Here is a 23,515-nt window from a genome sequence, read left to right as displayed (position 1 = left end):
GATCACATCAAATTAGATCACTTATGAGGAAAATAAGACAGAAAACTGTATTTCAACGGAGTCTAACGTTAGCCGTTAGTATGCCAATATGCTATCCTCCTTACCCGGAAGCAGTCGGTGGAAACATTTTTTTTTTCTCTCCATATACTTTATGGAAATGTATAAAACAATACATTTTGGACACTACAGAAGCTTTTAATCATTGTCCAACTACGTCATTGTCTGCAAGTTGATAGTTCATTTAAAAAAAAAAAAAAAGTGTGTACCGGTAGATGCAAGTTTGGCGCCACCTGATGGCACAGGGGAGCATTGCAGCAATAATTCAATCAATAGTAATGATGACAAGGATAATTACCGGTAATTACTAACAATAACCTTATGTTTACCTGAACAAAAAAAGAATCGGTGTCATTAAAATGTTGAGTTGATAGCCTGTCTGGGACATTCGAGTAGAGGTTTCGAAAGAGAATGCAGGGTGGTAAATATCTTAAAATAATGCAGAGAAAGGTATGAAGGGCTACTGGCAGTGGTTTTAAGTTAGCTAATGTTACGCTAACGGCCAGCTACGCAACATTGTACAGTAAGTGGCCTTGAGCAAGATACTGAAACCAATTGGTATAGTATTTTTACATTTTTTTTTTAGTGTGCTCTAAAGTTAAATCATTAAAGTATACAATTCATGAAATACATGAGTCAAAACCTTGTTTAATTCTGGACGTTTCTTTACAGAAAAACAGAATGAATCACATGAAAAAAAAAATAACATCGGAAGGTTAAAAAGACAAACGCTGTCACTGAGCTACGAACGTCGCAAATGTTGAATTTGCCGAATATGAAGTTGTCAACTCGCGACATTTCATTTGTGACAAGGCACGAATTGACCTGAAATCGGAGTCATATTGACCCAAATAATTAATTTTTGTTTACTTTTTATTTGAAGAAGTAATTGGATGTTTTTGTGTCAGATCACGTTAACATTTTGCGTGTACGCAACACGGCCCTGCTCATTTTGGACATATTTCATGGTCTATTGTGCTATAAAAGTTGCGTATGGCGTTGTCAAGTATTGCCATAATTTTGACAGCACTCCTACCCATCTTATATTTCATAAAAAAAAATAAAAATAAAATAACATAAAAAAACACACACACAGCCAACCCGTTTGTGTGTACAACCTCAGTCTATTACGGTGGCATATGAATAAAACCCGTGACTGATTGTCCCCAAAATTAATGAGTACATGTGCAGACGTTATGATAATAATAGTTTGAAAATATGAATACAAAACTTGCACTAGTTTGTTGAATAATTATGCTGGAACCGTTGCCGCACTTTCATATGCATAACGCTTTCAAATAGCCTTTTTTCCAAATGATTACAAGTTTCGTTCTAATATTTTCATACTATGATTATCACGTTGACACATTTCATTAAAAAAAAAATTGATGTGGCGACAAAGTCAACTTCCCAACACAAACGCGACATTTTCCGAATCCTGTCGAACTCTTGACGAAAAAAAACGCAACGTTCGCAGCTCAGTGGGATACGCCCTTGACTAAATTTGCTTGACAAAAAAAAATCTAAATGATGTTTTACAAATAAAAATCAAACAACAACAAAAAACACACATTTACTCTCCATCAGCTCCGCCCTTAACGTCATCGTCCTCCATTGCAGATTCCTCCGGCATGTCTTCCTCCTCACCGGGCTGCTGCTTCTCATCCTCGCTGCCACCTGCGGCCGCTGCTTCGGCTTCCTCTTTCTTGACGGCTTCCGCCGCCGTTTCGGCAACAGTGTCGTCGCATTTCTCCACCTCGGCCGCTTCTTCCTCGCCGACGGGCGCTTCGGATACTTTTTCGGTTCCGGTGCCGTCTTCTTCATTCTTGGCCGCTTCCTCCTCGCCGGCGGGTGGTTCAGCAATTTTTTCGGTTCCGCTGCCGTCTTCTACCTCCTTGGCCGCTTCCTCCTCGCCGGCGGGAGGTTCGGCTACTTTTTCCGCTCCGGTGCCTCCATCTTCCTTCTTGGGCTCGTCTTCCTTGAGCACTTCCTGTAGGTTGTACTTCTTGTAGCGCTTGTACTCGCGGACCACGCTAACGCAGCACACGGTCTTGATCACCTCCAAGATGATGGTGAGGTCCGGCTCTGTCAGGTTCACCTTGTTTTTGGGGTTTAGTTTGCTAACCAGGTCTTAAGGGGAAAAGACAATGAAAATTGGAGGGAGAAATAGTTAGGCGCAGTTCCCCTCCAGTCCCATAGGATGCGATAAAGAGCAAGTGATGCTATGTGAAAAACACTTACAGGACTGTCTCATAAAATTAGAATATGGTGATAAAGTCCATTATTTTCTGTAATGCAATTAAAAAAGCAAAAATGCCATACATTCTGGATTCAGTAGAAATCAACTGAAATATTGCAAGCCTTTTATTATTTTAATATTGCTGATAATATGGCTTACAGCTTAAGAAAACTCAAACATCCTATCTCAAAATATTTAGAATATTTCCTCAGACCAAGTTAAAAAATGCCATAATCAGCAATATTAAAGCATTTTTGCTTATTTAATTGCATTACAAAAAATAAAGAACTTTATCACAATATTCAAATTTTCTGAGACAGTCCTGCATGTCCCTTTATTTTTTTCATTTTTACATTTTGGGTATATCTGCATTCAATTTCATCCCCAAAACATGAAGAAAAAAAAAAAAAGAAAAAAAATGGACATAAGCGTTGTTCACATAGCGACGATATGCAAGACGCCTTTTAATTCATACAGCCGACCAATATATCGAAAATCGCGATATCGTCATATCGTGAGATAATCGTTATGCCGAGCCTTGTATCGCATATCGTATTGTATCGCGAGGAAGCTGATATGCTAAACAAAAAAAGCGTGGTAGCTTACTGGCAATCGCCTTGAGGACGTCGTCCCTCTTGAGGTGGTTGTTGTTGCGCGCCTTGAACGCGATCTGGTAGATGGCGCGGTTGGGTCTCTTGAACCAAGGCTGCAGAAAGTTGGACAGATACCCCATCATGTCCTCTGGGAAGGCCCTGCACGTGCCCATTACCTGCGTGGGGGGCACAAAAACTCACCTTGCTGTCTTAGCTGCCGAGGTTAAGTATAAAGTTGACCGGCGACAAAAAGACCGGGTGCAGTCTACCCATCGATCGAAGCCTGAAACACTTTTTGTAGTCAGCTTGCTAACTTGCTAAACGTTAGCACGCCGACTGTTTGAATTCTTTTTTTTTTTTTTTTGCATCTCACCGGCAGCATTCGAAGGACGACACGGGTCTTTTTCTTCTTGGTGGCATGCAGATCGGACAGGATGTGATGAACCAGCCTGTCAGGCTCTACAGTTAAAAAAAAAATGGCAGAAATCTCGTGCTCACCATTGGAGGTGAGAATTTTTATTTCTTTTTTTACATCCAAGATGTTTACCCAGATTGAGAGTTCTGATGAAGATGATGTTGTTGGCCCCGCTCTCCAGAGCCTGGAAACGTCGCTCTTGTGTCCCGTCGTACGCTCGCATCTGCGCCACCTCTCTCCTCAGAGCGTCCTCCACGTCATCTTCGCCGTACCCGCCAGCGTCCTCTTCCAACTGACAGCAGAGAGGTCGCACTTTGTCATTTGTCAGATCATGTATTTAAAAATTATTATGCTACAAGAAAGTGACATATGTAATGCTATGCTCAAAAACACTGATTTGAAAGTGAAACCCTTTGTTGGAAAACCTCAAACCAGGCTTGAAACGTTACCGTGAAACCCTAACTACATTGTTTATCCACTTTAGAATATTTAGGATGATAGTTTTTTGTAGGTGTTTTGTTAATTCAGTACATGAACGACTTGCTATGATTGATGTAACTGTGAAGTCTGCTCTTTACTTTATACAAAATATATATATATATATATATATATATATATATATATATATATATATATATATATATATATATGAAGGAGAACGTTCAGCTATCAGTTTGTGATCTCAAACTCAAGCAGGACAACGATCCAAACACAGCATCAAGTCAACTTCAAAATTCTCCAAGAGGACTGGACCAAAACATCTCCTTGGATATGTGAAAGATTGCGTTATTGAAAACGTTTGACGTCAGTTGTTGTTTCTGGATGTTTTGGGGAAGCACTACATAAACACTCAGCGGTACACTGTAGGTGTAAAAATGATGACCTATGGTTTAGATTTAACATTGGGGGGGGGGGGGGGAACTGTGGTGCGTTCACTGACGTTCTCGGGTCCGTACAGATGGTCCGCGTACTCGCTGAGCAGGTTGAAGGCCTCCGCCGTGCACTTCTTCTGGTTCATGTTGTTGCATGTGATCAGGATGCCCTGCATGCCCACGTCCAGCTCCCTGGTACCCCTCCAGCGTTTAGCGTAATGCTGGCCGCCCATGAAGTGTTTCTTTCCGCGCTTCCGAAAGCCGTCCTGCATCGCCGCCATCTTGGCAATGACGTCGATGGATATCCGTTGTTAATAAATTGGATGTTTACTTTTTTTTTTTACTTACGTGTGTTAGCTTAGGCGCTTAGCGTAGCGAGGTGCGGGATCGAATTTACAGCGCCACAACGGAATATTTAAAAAAAAACAAAAAACGTCGATGGTTTAATGAAGTTGAACGTGTAACTCGGTGGCGGAAGGACGCCACTTTCACGTTTTGATGGACTCTAAAGCGTGCGACGGGAGACGAAAAGATCACCCTCGATTTTCGCATGTACTTATCATACAACCTTAGATGAATGGTGTTTCCAACAACTAGTGGGAAAATATTATCCGTTCCCCATAGTGCTGAATGCCAGACTATGCAGTTTTATGATGTAGGCTAGGCTTCTTTCCTTTTCAAACAAGCCTTCTATGGCGTGAGAAGGGGGAAAAAAAGGGACAGACATCTCGCGAGGATTTTTTTCCAAACAAACATTTTACGGAATGCTTGGAGGGACAAAAAATGAGGGGAGAATAAAAAAAAAAAATCGGTCGGCGATCGGGTGATCGCGATCAACTTAAATTATCAAATGTTTAGTTCCGTTGAACATTTATTTTATTATCAACAAAACCACACTTAATTTCGACTTATCTCTGTCATGTTCAGATGTAAACTAAAGCCTCATTCACGTCACAACTTTTACGGCATACCAGTGACGAAAATATTTACGGTGGTGTTTATGTATTATTATTTTTAAACTTTATTGCAATTTAAAGAAAAAATATGACAATAGTAAATTTATTCATTGCCTATATATATAAAAAAGGAAGATCCATCAATACAAATATGATTTAACATCACAAAAGATATGGTTGGGTACAAAACTGCTTTTTTGTACATTTAAATTAAACAAAAACAAACGTGCACATATCTGTACCTTTCGCAATGTCTCGTTTTATTTTGCGTGTATGAACGTGTTTGGACCTCTAGTATAGTTGGCTATCCAAGATGGCCGATCTTCTGCGCATGCGCGACACCGATCGTGCAGGGGTCACCGATAGCGTTTTGACAGACCCTTTTAGTGTGACGTAACGTTTGTGCGACACATACGTTGAACGAATGCGATGGGATGAGAAATGTGACCTAGAAAACAACTTTAACAGTTTCTAAATCCGCGACCAATACAATGGTTAACTTCTGCGCGGCCTACGGTTGCTCTAATCGGGCAAGTAGAGATAGTAAATCGTTCTTTCGGCTACCGGCAGTCATTTTCAACCAGGGGGAAGTGACGAAGGAATTGAGTGAGAGAAGACGAGCGCGGTGGCTGGCTAACATTCGACGTGAATGCTTTGCACCCTCAAAACATACAAGAATATGTTCAGATCACTTTATATCAGGTATTTTTTTTCTCTTTTTCATTTCTCTTTTTCAAAGTGGGTCATAACATTAAATATTTGACTGTAAATTCCAGGCAGATGTGACAAATGTGCTGTAAACATACCTTAATTTACGTAACTGGTTGCATAGCCATGCCAAATTTTAGTTAGCAACGTTGCCGGCCCACCATAGATTAAAAATTTAATTTTCACATTTTGTACAGATAATATATCTTCCCCCAGCTTTATGATTCATATTTTGCAGGTAAACCGTCAGCCTTGTACAACTGCGATGATCCCGACTGGGCGCCAACATTAAACATGGGATATGACAAAAAGCAGGACACGACAGCAGCAAGACACAGAGGAATTAAACAGCGGCCGAAGAAGAAGAAGAAGAAAAAAATTGAAGCTGCTCAGTCACTATTGAAGTTGTCCAGTGAAGGAAAAGTATGTGATGATGACACAGACCAAATTGTAGAAGACTTGCCACCTGAGGAACCCGCAAGTGAGGAGTGTCACCTTCGTCACAGGGTGGACCCCGACGAGCCAAGCCCTGACATTTTGAAAAAGATGCAGGATGAAATACAGCGCCTGACAAACGAAAACATGCTGTTGAAGGAGCAACTACAAACGACGCAAATACGCCCGGAGTCGTTCCAGGGTGACGATGACAAGGTTCGCTTTTACTGTGGCTTACCATCGTTTGCGGTCATGATGACGACGTTTGATTTGGTCGCCGACTTCATCGCGGAACGCGGCAGTCCCCCGCTCAGCAAGTTCCAGGAGTTTGTGCTGACTTTAATGAAGTTGAGAATGAACACGCCCACAGAGGACCTCGCGTTTCGATTCAATATTCCGCAGTCAGCTGCCTCAGCAACTTTTCGGCGCGTTGTTAACGTCATGTATCGTAAGCTGAGATCGTTCATTCTTTGGCCTGAAAGAGAGGTTTTACAGGAAACGATGCCATTGGATTTCCGGAAATCCTTTGATGCGAAAGTGGTTGTGCTATTGGACTACTTTGAGATATTTGTTGATCGCACGACTAACTTCACAGCCCGTGCTCAAACCCGGACAAATTCCAAACATCATAAAACACTGAAATATCTAATTGGTGTCGCTCCTCAAGGCACAATCACCTTCATATCCAACGGATGGGATGGTCGCACGAGTTTCAAGTATATCACCGAAAACTGTGGAATTCTTGACAATCTGTTACCAAATGACATCGTGTTGGCTGAGCGTGGATTGGACGGTGAGGAACGAGTTGGACTTAAGGCTGCCAGATTGAGAATACCGGCATGCACGAAGGGCAAAAAAAAGTTCTCGCCCTTGGAGGTTGCGGAGTCGAGACAAATTGCCCATGTACGTATTCATGTTGAGCATGTCATTGGCAATGTACGCAATAAGTACAGAATCGTGAATGGACCGATCCCAATTGACTGTCTCAAGAATGATGATGATGATGATGATGACTGTCCTTTCATTGACAAAATTGTCACTACTTGTTGTGCCCTTACTAATTTTTGTTGAATCAGTTGTACATTAAAATCCAACATCACTTGCGATTTTTGTGCTCTCCCAATACAAATTTATTACAGTGAATTATGAGTAGTTATGATAGTCGCAGTTATGGAATAACGACACATATACACATCGTGTAATAAATATTTTTGTATTGCTGCATACTATTTTTTTTTTTTAAAGGGTAATCCTTCGCATCCATTTTAATTCAGCAAACTTTTAATGTTTTGGGTAAAGCCTACTTCAAATTGCTAGCTATGAAATTCATTTTTGATAATTGTGAAACTTATGCTGCATTCATGTGCTATCGTAACTATGGTAAATACCGCGTGTCGAGTAGAAAACTGCACGTGAATGCCCCCTCATGTCGTATTTTCCGCTGGACAACTGGGAATTTATTTTGATACCCGAGTTGAAAGAACTATTCCAAGTTTCAACATGGCGGAGAGCACAAACATTGTTACCAGCTAAAAATACAATAAGTACATCTCGCTGTTCAACAAGTAACAAGTAAAAGGTGAGTAATTCTCCAAAAACAATTTATTCCAGTGGAAATTCGTCTATGTTAAGTTGGTTTGTTTGCCTCGGCTTCCTGGTTTCGTCACAGCTGCATGTGCCGCCCCAAACGCAATGATGCTCTGTGATTGGTTGGTGGCAATCAGTGGGATCGGTACAGTTTGTGAACTCACAAATACCGCGAGAATTCATCTTGCGAGAGCAAGGTTACCGTTCACGTGTTAAAACCACCATTTGAAACCCTAAAATGACATGATTTGTTTTTCCTAAATATTATGGCGAAGTCTTAGTAGCTCTTCCTCAGCATGGATTTCTGAGGCGGCCGTGTGGCTCTGACATCACCTGACGAAATGGACCACCTCACTTTTAAGGCCGACTCCCACTTGAAAAACTGGCACCCCTTATTCTTGGTTGGCCCCGCCCCACCGCCGCCACCCGAGCGGCGGCCGGCGCAGCAGTAGAACCCCTTACCTTGGTTGGGTCCCCCATTGGACACCTGCAGACGCTTGGCACGGCGTCCGCAGTTGCACAACGGTGACGTCATCCTCCCGTTGCTCGGTATTAAGGAAAGGACGCCGGCGTTTCTCACCCCGGAGACGCCAGTGACACCGGAACGCGAAATGGCGGCGTCAGGGGTGGGCGTCCTCTCCTGGATGACGACGCATTTGGGCTTGAATACGGAGGGTGTGTTTGATTTCACCACCACTGGAGCTTCGGGATCTTCCGCGTCGTAATGTGAAAAAAGTGGCCCGTCCGAGTCCCCCAGCAGGACGTCGTCGCATGTGGATCGGTTCTCATCTTCCACACGAAACTCCTCCACACGTTCAGAATTTGAATTTGAAGGTTCAAGGCCGCCGAGGACGGTGGAGCACACAACCAGGCCACTGGTGGTGTTGTTCGGGATGCCCCACAGTGGCTTTTTGCCACCATCCAGAACTGTCTTTGGGGACACCAGACTCTGAACGGAGTCACTGCCCTCGATGTTTCGGACCAGATCTTTATTGCCGGTGGATGCTGGTTTATTTTTTACGGACTGATGGTTTTCGCTGTTTTTTGTCAGTGTGGGTTTGACTGCCGACGTGGTCTGTGATAAGAGGACAACAATTGGTACAGTGTGGCAATTAGTAAAAGATTTCACCTTTGTCTTTCGAAAGTTTGCTAGCTGAATGCTAAGACACAATGCAAAATGCCACAGACAGGCTAACAGAATTAGCATCAATTTCAGGGTTTTTAAATGATACTTTTCTTCTATTGTACCTACAATTTTATTTTTGGAAAATTAGATTTTGTAAATCTTTATTTTAAATATCTCATTCTCATTAGTTATGGCTTTATTATTGTGAAATTAAAACTTTTTTTTTCTTGCAGATTTAATTCTAGTAAAATTACAACTTTAATTAAATTTTTAATTTCTTGGAATTAAAATTCTGGCTTATATTTGTAAAACATTTTGTCTCACGTCAATTTGGTTGTATTTTAGTTAAAAAAAAAAAAAAAAAAAAGTCATGACTACATTTTAAAATACAATGTTCCCTCGTTTTCTGCTGGGGGTAAGTCCCAAAAAGTACCCGCAATAAATTAAATCCGCGAAGTAGTTAGCTTTATGTTTTACATTTATTAAAAATATTTAAGGCTCGAAATTAAAACTCCTCACCACGCAGTTTATACACTTTTCGCATCGAGGATTTACATTTTCTGTTCATTTTATGTACATATTTTTCTTATAATTTAATAATTTATGTGCAGTATTTATATAGTCAGTATGTTATATACAGTTTTTATTTACTGTACCATATTTCTATTTATCTGAAGCTTAAATTGTCCCTTTAAGAATATGCGTTGAAAAATCACATTAAAAGCAGCAGACTATAAAAAAAATATAAAAAAAAATCATGTTGCTTTATTTATTTAAAAAAAAAAAAAAAAAAAAAAAAGTTTGTGAAGCACAACACCAGCGAGGATCACGGGCGGGTGGCCCCGGAATCGAGCTGTGAGGTCAAGTGGGACATCCACTCACCCTCTCCAAGCTTCTTGTGATCTTCATCACGCATCCATCCCTCATCGTCCTCGCTGCCAGGCGAGCTGTGTTCTTGGCATCGTCCAGACCTCATAAAAATGAATCATTTGTCATTTTAAGATGAAGAATTGATAGATAAAAGTATTAGTAGAGGTGAAGCTCTTCACGCACCGGAATGTTCTCTGCCAGAGAACTGGATTCCCAAATCTTGTAGCGCTCCATTCAGACCTTTGGGCTTCCTGCTGTAGAACATCTACGAAAGACAAAATCAGGTTATTCTTGTAAAATGACGCTTTTTCCCTTTGTACTTATCATGGTTTTATTCTAGTAAATTTATCAGGCTCTTCTTGTCGATGTAACGATATCCAAACATCACGATACGATATTATCATGATATTGTGGGGAGTTGGGCGACACAAAAAGCATATTATATTATCTACCCCTTTATCTGACCATTAATGTGGATTTTAAACATAGAAGGGCCAAAACATGCCTTGTGAAAATTAAACTGCAGTAAAGAAGTAGCCACCAGAGGGTGCTAGAACTGCACAAGTGGAAATCCAACCTGACTTTTTGAACAGATGTTGCTGCTTTTAATATTGTGAAATTCCTGTGAAACTATGTTTTTTACTCTTGTAATATGATGACTAATTTTTTTAAATGCTTCCGTAAAATTGTTATGTATTATTATTATTATTATTTTCTCCTTTACGGTTTTATCCGGTTTTACCCTATTGTAAAATGATGATTATTCTTGTGAATTTGACACTTCTTTCCTCACAATATCATGAGTTTATTCTAGTAAACTGACATCTTTATTTTCATAAAAGTAATTAATATGTCTTGTAACATTATGGCTTTTTTTTTTTTTTTTACAATTTTTTTTTTTTTGGTTTACACAATTTTTTTCTCGTAATATTGTTCTATTATCTGAAAATTAGGTCCATTGCAATATTTTGACTTCATTTTCAATTCATACTATAGTTTTTTTTTTTTGAATATATAATTAGTGTGACATTAACGCCACTTTGTCATAAAAAGTGCAAAACAAACTTACCCTGTACGTGCTCCTCAGGTCGATCCAGCTGTTGAGCACGTCGGGTTTGTGGATCTGCTTGCGTTTACACTCGTAGTGCAAACAAACGCCGAGATCCCAATCTGATGCCATATTCGACGAGTTACTACATGTTTCAAAACGGGTGTACTGGTGTCAACATTTCGTTTTCTACCTGACCACGTGAGGAAAGCACAGAGCTTTTGTCCGGGCGACTTAGTGAGGGAGCTCTGTTGCCGGGCGGGAAAGACCACACCCTTGTCGAAGTTGAGCTTCTGCAGCCAGCGGTTGAACTGAGAAAGACAAATACGGAGGGGGACCCCTGCCTCCACCTGCGTCTGTAGCACACGCAAAAAAACAAAAACAAACAAAACAAACAAACAAAAAAAACATCCCTGTTAGTAACTTTTACTTTTTTCCAAATACAGTACAGTACAGTCCGGGGTGATTTCACTTCTATTGGCAGCTTATTGTGTTTGTGTTGCATTTGTATGCAACATAACAACTAAATGCTGCTTCACCATGTTTGCTTTGAACTCTTGGGTCCGCTACTTGACCCGAGTCTTATAATTTTACTGTTTTAGTCTTGTAAAATTTGGATTTAATTCTTCAAAAAAAATTCTTAACATGTTATTGTATCCATTTCGTAAAGTTATTTTTTTATCTTTATTTTTTTATTTTTTTTTCTTTGGAAAATTTGTGTTCTTTGCGCTAGATATACCAGCCTCATCCTAATAAAATTCCGGTTTTATTCTAGTAACATTATTATTATTATTTTTTTAAATTATGCATTTGATCCTTGCAAGTTTACACCTCTATTCTTGTAAAATTGTTTTTGTACTACTGGTTTTTTTTTAAAATAAATAAAATAAAATAAAAACACATTTTCCTTCTACAGTTATTTTTTGTAGGATTACTATGGTTTTATGCTTGCAAAATGTATTTATTTTATTTTTTGTAATGTTATTGGATTCATTTATTTATTTTTTCCCCTTGGAAAATTTGTCTTTTGTCTTATTCTAATAAATTACAGTCCTTTTCTGACATTCTGGTTTTATTCCAGTAACATTATTTTTTTTTAAATAAAATTATACATTTGGTCCTTGCAATTTTACACCTTTATTTTTGTAAAATTGTTTTTGTAGTACTGTTTTATTAAAAAACAAAAAACAAAAAAAACACTTTTTCATTGTACAGTTATTTTTTTTATTATTTTTTTTGTAGTAATATTATGGTTTTATACTAGTAAAATTGTTTTTCTCCTTGTAATACTACAAATGATTCTATAAAGTATTTTTTTTATTGTATTTGTATGGTTGTATTCTTCTTGTACAATTACCGGTATATAGTTAACAACTAATATAAAATAAATGTATTCTTGTTTAAAAAATAAAATAAAAAATCCTCCTCAATGCTGTTCATTTATGGCGACCCCCACCCCCCCCCCCCCTTTTTTTTTTTTTTTAATAGTCTTTTACATGTTTGCAGTCACCTGTGTGATGCCGGTTAGCTCGGTGCAGAAAGCTGACAGTATGGGACGCTCCTGAGGTTGAACGTACGCGTGAAACTCTGACTCAATCTCCCCCGTGGATGTATTAAGAAGAACAGCCGGGAACTCGACTGCAAAGGAAAGGGTGAAAAAAAATGAAGATGCAAAAACAAACGTAATTTTTTATTTTTTTTATTTTTTTTAAATGAAACTTACTTATTTCCTGAGTGTGGTTGGTTTTCTCTCGCCAGCATGTGGACTCAAAATCAATGACGATCAAGTATGAATATGTTTGATCTGATACAAAATATTAAATACAATATATTATGAAATGCCACTTTGTAAATTAAGGTGTTTGTTTAAACGTGTCACTAACTTGACAGCAGAGTCTTTTCTTGCCCAGTGGATGACTGACTACGCCGCCTCAGCAGTCCCAATTCTCTGTGGACACCAACATAGGAATATTGTAAATAACATACATTTGTCGATTATTGTAGTGGTGTGACGCCTGATATGACCAAAGAAAAAATAACCACCACTCCACATTAACACAATAATCGAACTACAAACTGATGCTCGAATACTGCAGTTGTGGTACTTTAACTTTGGAACTATGTTCAGTCTATCTGATCATGTGATGAAGAAAATAGGATGCGGACGTAGTTATCACGCAAATTAGCCTCTCTGCTACGTCACAATCGGGCAAAAATAAGAGCTCATTCACAGTCAGACACATTTTCATACCATCGTCAGATGACAAAGGTTTTGCTTGGTTGTTTAATCTCGCGACAGATGCTCGACTATTTGTTTACGAGACATTAGTCAATTTTAAATAATGTGACTGCAGTTGCTTTAGCCACAACGCTTAGCCGGTCATTCCCTAACATTTGATTTCGATACTCACTTGGCTAGCTTCTTTGTCGACATTTCTGCCACTTGAGCTTGTCTGTGCTACTTTCGTAGCATCATTTATAACGACATTTGACGTTTAGGTGAAGCTATCTTGTCTTGATCAAATCGCGCTTTCTTTTCAAACGCGTCGCATTCATGATTCTGTGTTTGGCTAGTTTGGTCTGCACGGCAGCGAAATCGATAGCAGAGTCGTTGAAAGCGGATGCGTGAACAACGCGTCCTTTTTGAACTTCAAAATAAAGGTATAATTGTCCGATTTCAGCATTGCTAGTCTTATAGAACACCTCCAAGGAATATGTATTAATGATTATGAAAGCCTTAAAATTTCATCTGGGTCCAAAATGACCACAAACAGCAAGCATTCTTATCGATGTGTATGATTGGAGATGTATTTTGAAAGTACTAAACCAAACGGGATCTTTCCTGCTTCCGTCAACAGGAAGCGTTCTTTTTTTTCCCCTCATGTGCGGCATGAGTGTCTGTTTGACTTTTGCAGGAGGTATTACAGTATTAAAATGTGAATTTGGAAGGCGCCGGAACGTCATAACGTGGAAACCAAGTGCGTATTTTACATTTTATTTTTGTGGCTTTACGTACTGAGTATCGTTTCCACACAGAAGTACCATCACCATCTCGTAATTTATTTATTTATTTATTTTACTGCAGGATGTTGACGATTTTTATTCTACACGTTGAAATGTTCTCACGACTGACTCACCCACTCACTAAACTTTACTGCCTTATTCACCCAAGTCAACTCCCCAGCTAAATCACTCACGCTACAATTTAAATGTATTTATTTTTGTACTTATTTTTTTCCCTGTAAACACAAAACTGTTACTGCCTTGCTTATCCATTTACAAGTCAGTAATTTAACAGTTTGCTATATCTCTTAGTAACGCATTCACTAACCTTGATACTTTTTAATTCACAACTTAGCCATTCACTCATTAAGTGACAAATTACTATCCCACATACTCATTAATTCGCTCACCAACTTACTCGCCCACTCACGATGCTACAAACTCATTTACTCAGGTATTAATTCACTACATATCACTCAGTCATCCACTCGCTACATAATTTGTCCATTAAATCACTGTCCAACTCGCATGCACCAAGTCTCATCAATCCACGGAGTCATTAACTGACTAACGTGCTCTCTAAGGTCAGCATTTCAATATGAATTGCACTAAAAATGACATTTGTATTTCTTTTCCATCCACTTCAAGATCGGCTGTAAAATGGAGTGTTCACCCTCAACGTCATTCAATGGAAAGAAAAGAAAAAAGGATCCGGATCATCATCATCATCATCATCATCATCATCATCATCATGGCCATGTGGCAAAGAGGATCAAAAGCGAACATGAGGGTAGTGATGAAATGGGGGATGTTGACCCGCGGATCTCCGTCCTTCCCGACCGCCTGCGACTTCCCATCGCGGCCGAGGAGCTGACTGAGCTGCTGCACTACGCCGCTCTGGGGGGCAGCAACGGCGTTCCACAGCCAAGGTTAACCATTCATTCATTAAAATAACCCGTAGTCGTGTACATATAAATCTAGTTTCCAAAACGTTAGAAAGTTGGTGAGTGAATGAGTGAATTAATGAGTATTTTGTTATGATGAAACAGTGTCGTTGTGCGTCTGTTGTAGTTGGTGTGGTCTCCACGGGCAAAGACCCGTTAAAGGCGTCAATGTAGTGGTGGTGGAGGGTGTGAGCCAAAGAGACTTCTACCAACACTACATGACTCTCAGGAACATGAGGACCAAGTACGGCAATGTAGGTACTATTCACTAACGAGTATCCATGTTGTGCAGACGGACATGGATGATGTCAATATTGTTTATGTCAGAGGTTGACCTTCACGCCGTCAAGTAGCAGCAGCCTGCTTTCCACAATATTCAGCAGCGAAGTGGACACATCAGCGCATTCGACTGTGTTGCAGCAACACAAGGACAACAGCAAGCTGCACAAAGGTCAGCATTAAACATTCTACGTTCCATTTAAGAACCAACAAAGACGTATCTAGAATTACTCAGTCGAGTCCTAAAAATGTCAACCTGACTCCGTTGGTGGAAAACAACAACGTGTGCAAGGTGACGCTGATCCACTTCAGTCCTGGTGGTTGGTAGCAACTGATGACATCACAAAGTGGGACTGACACTCACTCACTACAAACCAACTAAATTATTAATTCACTAACTCGCCACCTCACTTGTTTACTCGCTCAATAACTAGTAACACATTCACCAATACAAGTAGTTAACTAGCACATATTAGTTCACTAGCTGACTCTCAAATTCATTAACTTACTAGCCCAACTCACTCATTAATTCACTAACTCACTCACCAGCTAACTCGCTAGTCCAACTGGCCAACTAACTCGTTAATGCACAACTCATCCACTAAACAAATGGCTCACGCCCTTACTAACTCATTTGTCTAACTCAAACTCGTTAATGCACATCACTCTCTTTGCTCAGTAACCAATTCAGTCTCTCCCCAACTAACTCACTAACTAACCAACTAATTTACTCATCAACCATTATTCTCACAACCAACTCACTAAAAACCAACTAAATTATGAATTCACTAACTCGCCACCTCACTTGTTTACTTGCTGAATAAATATGAACACATTCACCAATTCAACTAATTAACCAACTAGTACATATTAGTTCACTAGCTCACGCTCTAATTCATTAACTCACTCATTAATTCACGAACTCGCTCACCAGCTAACTCGCTAGTCCAACTGGAAAACTAACTCGTTAATTCACTAACTCATTCACTAAACAAATCACTCACTCCCTTACTAATAAACACTTAAACACTCATTAATGCACATCAGTCTCTTGCTCAGTAACCAATTCAGTCACTCCCAAACTAACTCACTAACTAACCAACTAATGTACTCATCAACCCACTTACTACAAACTAACAAAATTATTAATTCACTAACTCTCCACCTCACTTGTTTACCCGCGCAATAAATACTAACGCATTCACCAATTCAACTAATTAACCAACTCGCACGTTAGTTCACTAACTCACTAATTCATTAACTCACTTGCCCAACTCACTCATTAATTCACGAATTCATTCACTCCCTTACTCATTTGTCTAACTCAAACGATCATTAATGCACATCACTCTCTTTCTCAGTTACCAATTCGGTCACTCCCAAACTAACTCACTTGTCTAACAAGCTAATTTACTCATCAACTCAGTCATTCTCACCAACCAAGTCACTCACCAACTTGCTAACGCTCTTTTAAGTCATTAAGTCACTCACCAACGCAATACAAATTTTGAAAGGGTTTCCTTTCATTTCAAAACTTGGCCACTAAGTAAAATAAGATTCAACTGTCAACAACTGTTTAACTCGCGTAACTTACTCACCTTGCGTGCGTTCATGCGTTGCTGACAGTGCTGAGGACTCACCCGGTGATCCTCAAGTACGGTACGAGCAAGCGTGGCCTAACAGCGTACGTGCTCACCCAGGAAGAGTTAATCAAGCGGCATTTACCCGTAAAAGGTGATTTGATGCCGCCTCGCTGACCTTCATCTTCATCATCCTCATGTTCACCCTCTCACTTCCTCTTGTTCACTTCCTGTTTCACTGAATCAGGACTACCGGGCTTTGAGGATTTTGCGTGCACCGACGACGTTGACATCACAGACGCCAGCCCTCTCTTTGGACTAGACTGCGAAATGGTGACTGTTGACTGCCTGGTTTAACTCCGCCCATCCCTACCCTAGACCAATAACAGCTTCTGATGGGGATCATGTGACAGTGTCTCACCAGGAGGGGCTCCGAGCTGACCCGAGTCTCCTTGGTGGACAGCGACGGCAAGTGCGTGATGGACCAGCTGGTTAAACCCGACAACGAAATACTCAACTACCTCACCAAGTAAGGCCATTTGTCAATCAACAGGGAAAAAAAAAAACAGACTTAAACCCAATAAAGTATCACAACATAAATAGATGACTAGTAAACATATTTAAAATTAACACCAACTGGATAGTTGTTTAGTCAGCTACTCACTCTGCTACTTAGCTATCCAGTTAGTTGGTTGGTTGGTCAGTTGTCTATTCTTCTAGTTATTTGGTTAGTTTAATGGTAGTTACTTTACTAGCCTTCTAGTTGTGTTGCTTAGTTAGCTTGCTATTGCTTAGTAATTTAGCTAAGTGGCTACTAGTTAGTTAATATTTAGCTGGACAGATTTCATATTCTAGTTAGCTAGATGTTTGTTATATAATCAGCTGTTAGTTTTGTAGTTAGTTTGTTAGTTAAAATAAGTGAGTTGTCTGGGTATCTAGTTGGTGTTCCACTTATCTAGCTGCATAGCTAACTAGTTGATTTATTTGTTGGCTAGTTGTCTACATTAATTTTTTAGCTAGTTACTGATATAATTGGTTAAATTGATTATTTCATCCAGTAGTTACTTTGTTGTTTGTGACCAAGTCGTCTCGTATGTTACTTTGTTAGCTAGGATTGGTCACTCGATTAGATGACTAGTTACTAAATTAGCTAGCTTGGTTAATTTGACAGCAAGGGATATAGTAATTAGCTAGCTACTTAGCTAATTAGTTTTTTGGTTGGGTGATTAAGTATGGTAGTATTTGGTTACATAGTTATCTGGTTAGCTAGCTTGCTACTCAGCTAAATAGTTGATTAGTCTGTTATCTGGTTTCATAGTTATCTAGTATTAGTTATCTACCTAGCTAGTTGGTTTGGCTGAGCAATTCTTTAATTAGTCCACTAGTGCGGTAGGTTGTCAATAATGGCGGGTCTTGCATTTAACGATGAAAAACAAAATGATCATAGACAAAAGTCATATACGGTTGTTGCGTGTCATTGTCAGGTTCTCTGGCATCACGGCGGCCATGTTGCAACCGGTCAGGACAAGTTTACGCGACGTCCAAGTGAAGCTGAGGTCGCTGTTGCCGCCTGACGCCGTCCTGGTGGGTCACTCCATTTGCAACGACCTCGTGGCTCTCAAAGTAAGCGCGCCACACGCATTGACGTCAAACTCAGACAAACGTTTGCAACCCCAAAGTGCCGGTTCACGATTGTTAGCATTTGTCATTGTCGTTGTAGCTGATCCACCCTCACGTGATTGACACGTCGCAGCTGTACAGGAGGCAGTCTGGCCAGTCCTTCAAGCTGAAGCTGCTGGCCGAGGTGGTGCTCGGCCGCAGCATCCAGACGCAGAAGGGGAAAGGGCACCATCCCGTGGAGGATGCCTTGGCCGCCTTGGATCTGGCCAAATACTTCATACGCAAGTCACCTCTCCAGGTAACAGCAAGCCGAAACATCTCGAGTGCATTATCTGTGACGCTGGCTACTTACTTAGCTAAGCAGCTTGTTCGTCAGTCGACTGGTTATGCCTGGTTGGTTGTTAATAGCTTTTATGTTTGTCGTTGTTTTATGTTTATTTATGTACAGCGGTTTGTTCAGCTTTGTTTTTTGTTTTTGTTTTCTACAAAGTTGAGAGTTAGGCAGCCAGTTAGTCTGTTAGGTAGTTAGTTGTTAATTTGCAAGCTAGTCAGTTGATTAGTTCTTCAGCCAGTTAGCTTGCTAGGTAGATGTTTAGTTGCTTAGTTTATGTCAACATTTGCGTATTTAGTTATTTGGTTTGTTGGCTGAATAATTAATTACTTCGTCATTGCATTGTTTGGTTTGAGCTAGTTAGTTACTTGGCTAACTAGTTTAAAAGATTTGGTCAGATAGTCCACTTGGTAACTAGTTGTTGGTTTCATTTAGCTATATAATTAGCATAAAACTAGCTTGTGTTAGCCCACTTAGTATTTGGCTGTTTTTTTTGTTAGTTAACTGGTTAATTAATTAGTATGTTGCTTAATTAGTAGGATGGCACGTTAGCTAGTTAGTTGCCTTATAGATAACTAGTTGGTTGATAATTTTAGCTATTTGACTAAGTTATCGAGTTGCTTGCTAGCCGGTTGGATGTTTTTTTGTGAGGTGGTTATCTAGTTCGTTAGTTATTTAGCTAGCTAACTAGTTAGTTGGTTGGGCATTTGCATTTGGTTTAGTTGCTTAATTGTAGTTGGTTGTGTTTTTTGTGAGGTAGTTATCTAGTTTGTTAGTTATTTAGCTAGCTAACTAGTTGGTTGGGCGTTTGCATTTTGTTAATTGCTTAATTGTAGTTGGTTGTGTTTTTTGTGAGGTAGTTATCTAGTTTGTTAGTTATTTAGCTAGCGAACTAGTTGGTTGGGCATTTGCATTTGGTTTAGTTGCTTAATCATGGTTGGTTAGTCATTTGATTAGTCAGTCAGTTGGTTAAATATTTTTTGAGTTCATTAATTGATCTGGAGCCGCGTGCGCTAGCAGCCATGCTAAGTCACATTAGCGCCGCGTTTAACATGTTTTCTGTTGTTCTGTCAGGTTGTTGAGGATCACCTGGAGACACTTTGGGGTTTAACCATGGAAGAAGACGAAGCAGAAAGAGCTAAGGCCACACCCAGTAGCAGGTGCAACTAACATGCACAGTGTTATAAGTTGCCGGGTAACCTTCTTGATCCCCACCATGTCCGGCATGCAGGTTTGCAGACGTGCTGCAGCACCTGGGCAGGTCCGTCTGCTATGTGGGGAAACGCTGTGACATCATCAGCTTACACCCGGCCAATCAGCAGTGGCACAACTCTGACAAAGAGGTCAGATAGACTATTGATTACTTGTTTGTATATTTGTTGGTCAGTTATTTGGTCTTAAAATGTCAGCCTGGACTGCACCAACAGTTTGCTCGTCGTCGGATTTGGCTCTCCTCTTTAATGTCAGCTATTTTGCCCAATGGACTCTTAACGCAGGTGGTGGCCTCGTTCCGGAGGCGGAGCAAGTGTCCCTTCTTCTCCGTACTCCACTTGTCATCCTTATCAAGCGTCCTTCCTTGCCAACAGCCCAAGGTAAGGACTCATCGTGTACGTTTGTGCGCGCCTTGTCCCACTAACAGAGTGTTTTGTTTTGGGGGTTTTTTAAGCTGAGCGGTCATCTTCGAGACATGTGCGCGGTGTTTGCCGGACCGCTTCCTGCCGGCTTCGGCGAGAGAGAAGTGAGGCGACTGTTCCGCTGCTGCGGCTCGGTCAGGGCCGTCAAAATGCTGAATACCACACATAGGGTGCGTTTCATTTACGCGGAAACGCAGCCGATGAGTTGAAATGAAATGACGCGCCTCCGCTGGGGTTCTGTTTTTAAAATATTTTCTCATACTAAAGGAACGTTTTTCCTGCAGGTTCACGCTGTAGTGGAGTTCAAATTACTGGAAGGAGCTGCGCTAGCGCTAAAAATGCTAAACGGTGCCACCGTGCAGGGACTCACCATGAAGGTAAGCTTGTTGACTCAGCACATTTTATAGTGTAAAACGTGTAAATACGTTTTTAATGCTTTGTCCTTCACTCCCAAAAGCGTATTTATATGTTTTTTTTTGGTGTGGATTTTATGCAAGAGCATACAGAAGGCTTTGATGCAGCTTTTGACATGAAGAGGTGGCTTAAAACAATGGTAGTTATTACAAAATACGGCCAGCAGGTGGCAGCATAGTACAAGAGATCAGCCAGGGCCATATTGCAACAAGCTCTTTTTGACTGTTTTCACCAGGAATTGGGAATATTGATGCAACATAGATGTATTCTAATGCTAATTGCTGCAAAATGGAAACATATACAAATGTACTTTTTTTTTTCTTTTTTTTTCCCCGATGAAAGAAGAGACATCTTTATTTTGGTAGGTTCCATATTTTATAGCGGTAGAACAAAATATTCTGTGGGCCTTGCAAAATGAGCGAAGTGAAGTGAAAATGGCTGGGAGTGAATGAGTTAATACAGGTTGAAGTCAAAATTAATGTCTGTTTTTTTTTTTTATTGTAATTTGCACAACATGGATACATTTACAACAAAAATACAATGTGCATTTTTAAAAAATATTTAAACTACACTTAAATATTTTCACATGGCTGAAATTTTACTCTGAAGAAGCCACTTCCATTTTTTTCAGGGTAAACAATGTGAGCGCATGTATTGTACACGTTTCAGGTTCAGAGACCAGTCACCGAGTCTACGCTGGATTTTGACCTGACTCTGGACGCGCTGATGAGCGACGCCGTCAATGCGCGGCGCCTCTACACGCTCAAGCTGAACCGTCACCCGAGTGCCAACGGGCACACGACGCCAGATGGCAATTTTGCGGTCAACGGCTGCGCTTCCGCATCGCTTCCCGTCAAAAAGTGCGAGCTGAGCGAGGAGACGCTGACAAAGATGTTCGGCCGCTTCGGCGCGCTGGAAAGAATCGTGGTGATGGGCAAACCCGGAAGACGGGCCAGGCACGCTTATATACGTGAGTGACAAAAACATGACTATCGCGGAATTGGAAGTAACATTTCATTTAAAATGTTTATAAAAAAAAAAAATAATAATTATTGCGGGTATTTTTTTGGAACCTAACCCCAACAGAAAACGAGGGAACACTGTATACAATAACCATATCGATATAATTGGTGATTTTTAGTGTGAAAAAAAAGAAGTTATTTTCCAATTAAAAATTTAATAAAATAAGATAATTAAATGTTTATTCATTTTTTAGTTTTTAATTTAACTCAAAATTTCAAATTTTAAAATGATACATTCTTATTTTTGTATTTTTAAAATGTTAGAAAAAATATTGTTTAAATTAAACATAAAATATTTAAAATACAAGTGTAACTTTTTTTAATTGAAAGACTGAACAAGTGTAAATATTCCTGTTTCAATTAAAATCAGAAGTATTTTAATTAAAATATTTTAAAATCTGATTTTTATTCATTCCTGTATTGTAAATACATACAATTACTGCATTTTACAATTGTTATGCAAATATTTGCATTATATACATGCTTGCATAATTTAAATGTTCAAATTCTTAAAAAAAAAAAAAAAAAAAAAAAACACAAATTTAAATGTATTTTAATTTAAGATGAGTTTTTTTTTTTTACATTTAAGTGTAATTTTTAAATGTAAATATATTTACAAGGGTTTTTTTTTTTTTTTTTAAGTTCCCCTTTGAAAATGAAAAAGCCACAAAAAGCCAACTGTAGTTGGTCTTCTCTTCGCCAGAGTTTGAGCATCCTGAGGGGAAACGGGCTGCCGTCGAGTCCTCCGCTGACCTTTGGGAGGAAAAGTACGTGACGTATCCGGCGCTGACGCCGCCGGACGCCGCGTGGCTGCATGAAGAGCCGCGCGACTTGAGCAGCCAAACACAGCAGCAACCTCCTCAGGTCAAACAATACGCTTCAATTTACACGGACAAATATCGTCTGCTAGAACACTTACGAGTCACTTTTCAACCCGATCGTCAAATCCTATTTTTAAAACCCTATAACCTGCGTTTTCTTCCGTGAAGGAATTGTCAGCGTGTCACATGATGAAGAAGCTGGACGCGCGCCTGGGCAAACTCTTTAAGTCGCTCCCGGAATGCACCCTGTCTGTAGTGCTGCTGCTTCCTCACAACAGGTCACTCTCAACACTTTTTTGTTTTGTTTTTCCTCCTGAAACATAGCTTTTTCTTGAGCTTTGTTTTTTTTTAACCCCCCCTTTTTCATCTCCTCAGTGCTCATGAGCCACCATCACCTGGTTTGTGCCTTTTGGAGATCAAGCGTGAAGAGTCAAATAAAGTCATCACGTGACAGAGCTTCCTGTATCCTGGACGTCCATTTCAAAATAAAATGAATTCATCACTTCAAGGTTCCGTCTTTTGAAAAAAAAAAAATCCTGGTTGAAATTGACCCAACAAACCGATGGAGGCGGTATTAGTAAGAAAATTCTTTAATTTTTTAATCTCCCTGACCTTTTCTTTTCTCTCAAGGAAATTATTGAAGGATTTTAAACTTTATACAAAAACAACGTACAGTAAATATTTATATCGACACATTTGTCACACAGCTACAAAACAAACATCTGTACAAAAACAAAAAAAACAACAAAACACACAGAAGCACCTCCCGAAGGGTCCAAATCGGCGCCGTAATAAATCATCACATTACGGTTGTTGATCGTGGTTCTGTATACGTTTGATAAAACAAGACCATTTTATAATATTTGGTTTTTTTTTAAAACTGACAGCTTATTTTTTTTTTTTTAAATAGACATTACGCTGAACCCTGATGTTGTAAACTACATGTTCACCTTAACAACAG

The 23,515-nt window shown here is 39.8% G+C and overlaps 4 protein-coding genes across 7 annotated transcripts; 2 read left to right on the top strand and 2 right to left on the bottom strand.

The window, feature by feature from the left end:
• Nucleotides 1–685: 685 nt before the first annotated feature.
• On the bottom strand, nt 686–8,468 carry thumpd1 (THUMP domain containing 1). 2 transcript variants are annotated; one of them, XM_077525788.1, is made up of 5 exons: nt 8,325–8,468; nt 3,437–3,596; nt 3,263–3,348; nt 2,903–3,065; nt 686–2,187 (listed from the first exon to the last, which is right to left on the bottom strand). In XM_077525788.1, the coding sequence occupies exons 1-5, from the start codon at nt 8,340–8,342 to the stop codon at nt 1,631–1,633; spliced, it is 984 nt and encodes a 327-aa protein (XP_077381914.1). In that variant the 5' UTR covers nt 8,343–8,468; the 3' UTR covers nt 686–1,630. The 2 variants fall into 2 exon arrangements, with proteins under 2 accessions (XP_077381914.1, XP_077381913.1); XM_077525787.1 differs by lacking the exon at nt 8,325–8,468 and adding an exon at nt 4,245–4,881.
• LOC144021455 (uncharacterized) lies at nt 4,521–9,299 on the top strand. Of its 2 annotated transcripts, none has more exons than XM_077525786.1 (2): nt 4,521–5,834; nt 6,057–9,299. In XM_077525786.1, exon 2 carries the CDS (start codon nt 6,135–6,137, stop codon nt 7,344–7,346), a length of 1,212 nt encoding a protein of 403 aa, XP_077381912.1. In that variant the 5' UTR covers nt 4,521–5,834; nt 6,057–6,134; the 3' UTR covers nt 7,347–9,299. The 2 variants fall into 2 exon arrangements, with proteins under 2 accessions (XP_077381912.1, XP_077381911.1); XM_077525785.1 differs by having other exon boundaries at nt 4,524–5,834; nt 6,079–9,299.
• eri2 (ERI1 exoribonuclease family member 2) lies at nt 5,243–13,589 on the bottom strand. Its single transcript, XM_077525784.1, has 9 exons — nt 13,318–13,589; nt 12,790–12,854; nt 12,630–12,710; nt 12,417–12,544; nt 11,100–11,262; nt 10,928–11,028; nt 10,042–10,123; nt 9,871–9,959; nt 5,243–8,937 (listed from the first exon to the last, which is right to left on the bottom strand). The coding sequence occupies exons 1-9, from the start codon at nt 13,338–13,340 to the stop codon at nt 8,140–8,142; spliced, it is 1,530 nt and encodes a 509-aa protein (XP_077381910.1). The 5' UTR covers nt 13,341–13,589; the 3' UTR covers nt 5,243–8,139.
• Nucleotides 13,143–23,062, top strand: rexo5 (RNA exonuclease 5). 2 transcript variants are annotated; one of them, XM_077525783.1, is made up of 19 exons: nt 13,143–13,567; nt 13,765–13,884; nt 14,558–14,838; nt 14,981–15,107; nt 15,181–15,304; nt 16,759–16,866; nt 16,960–17,045; nt 17,126–17,241; nt 18,197–18,335; nt 18,433–18,630; nt 19,738–19,823; nt 19,895–20,006; nt 20,160–20,255; nt 20,330–20,467; nt 20,582–20,674; nt 21,381–21,681; nt 22,437–22,597; nt 22,723–22,832; nt 22,930–23,062. In XM_077525783.1, exons 3-19 carry the CDS (start codon nt 14,570–14,572, stop codon nt 23,003–23,005), a joined length of 2,340 nt encoding a protein of 779 aa, XP_077381909.1. In that variant the 5' UTR covers nt 13,143–13,567; nt 13,765–13,884; nt 14,558–14,569; the 3' UTR covers nt 23,006–23,062. The 2 variants fall into 2 exon arrangements, with proteins under 2 accessions (XP_077381909.1, XP_077381908.1); XM_077525782.1 differs by having other exon boundaries at nt 13,143–13,884.
• Nucleotides 23,063–23,515: the final 453 nt, after the last annotated feature.

The sequence above is a fragment of the Festucalex cinctus genome, chromosome 6 (assembly GCF_051991245.1).
Source record: "Festucalex cinctus isolate MCC-2025b chromosome 6, RoL_Fcin_1.0, whole genome shotgun sequence".
Taxonomy (NCBI): domain Eukaryota; kingdom Metazoa; phylum Chordata; class Actinopteri; order Syngnathiformes; family Syngnathidae; genus Festucalex; species Festucalex cinctus.
The sequence above is the reverse complement of the archived record's forward strand: the minus strand, read 5'-3'. Positions and strand labels throughout refer to the sequence as shown.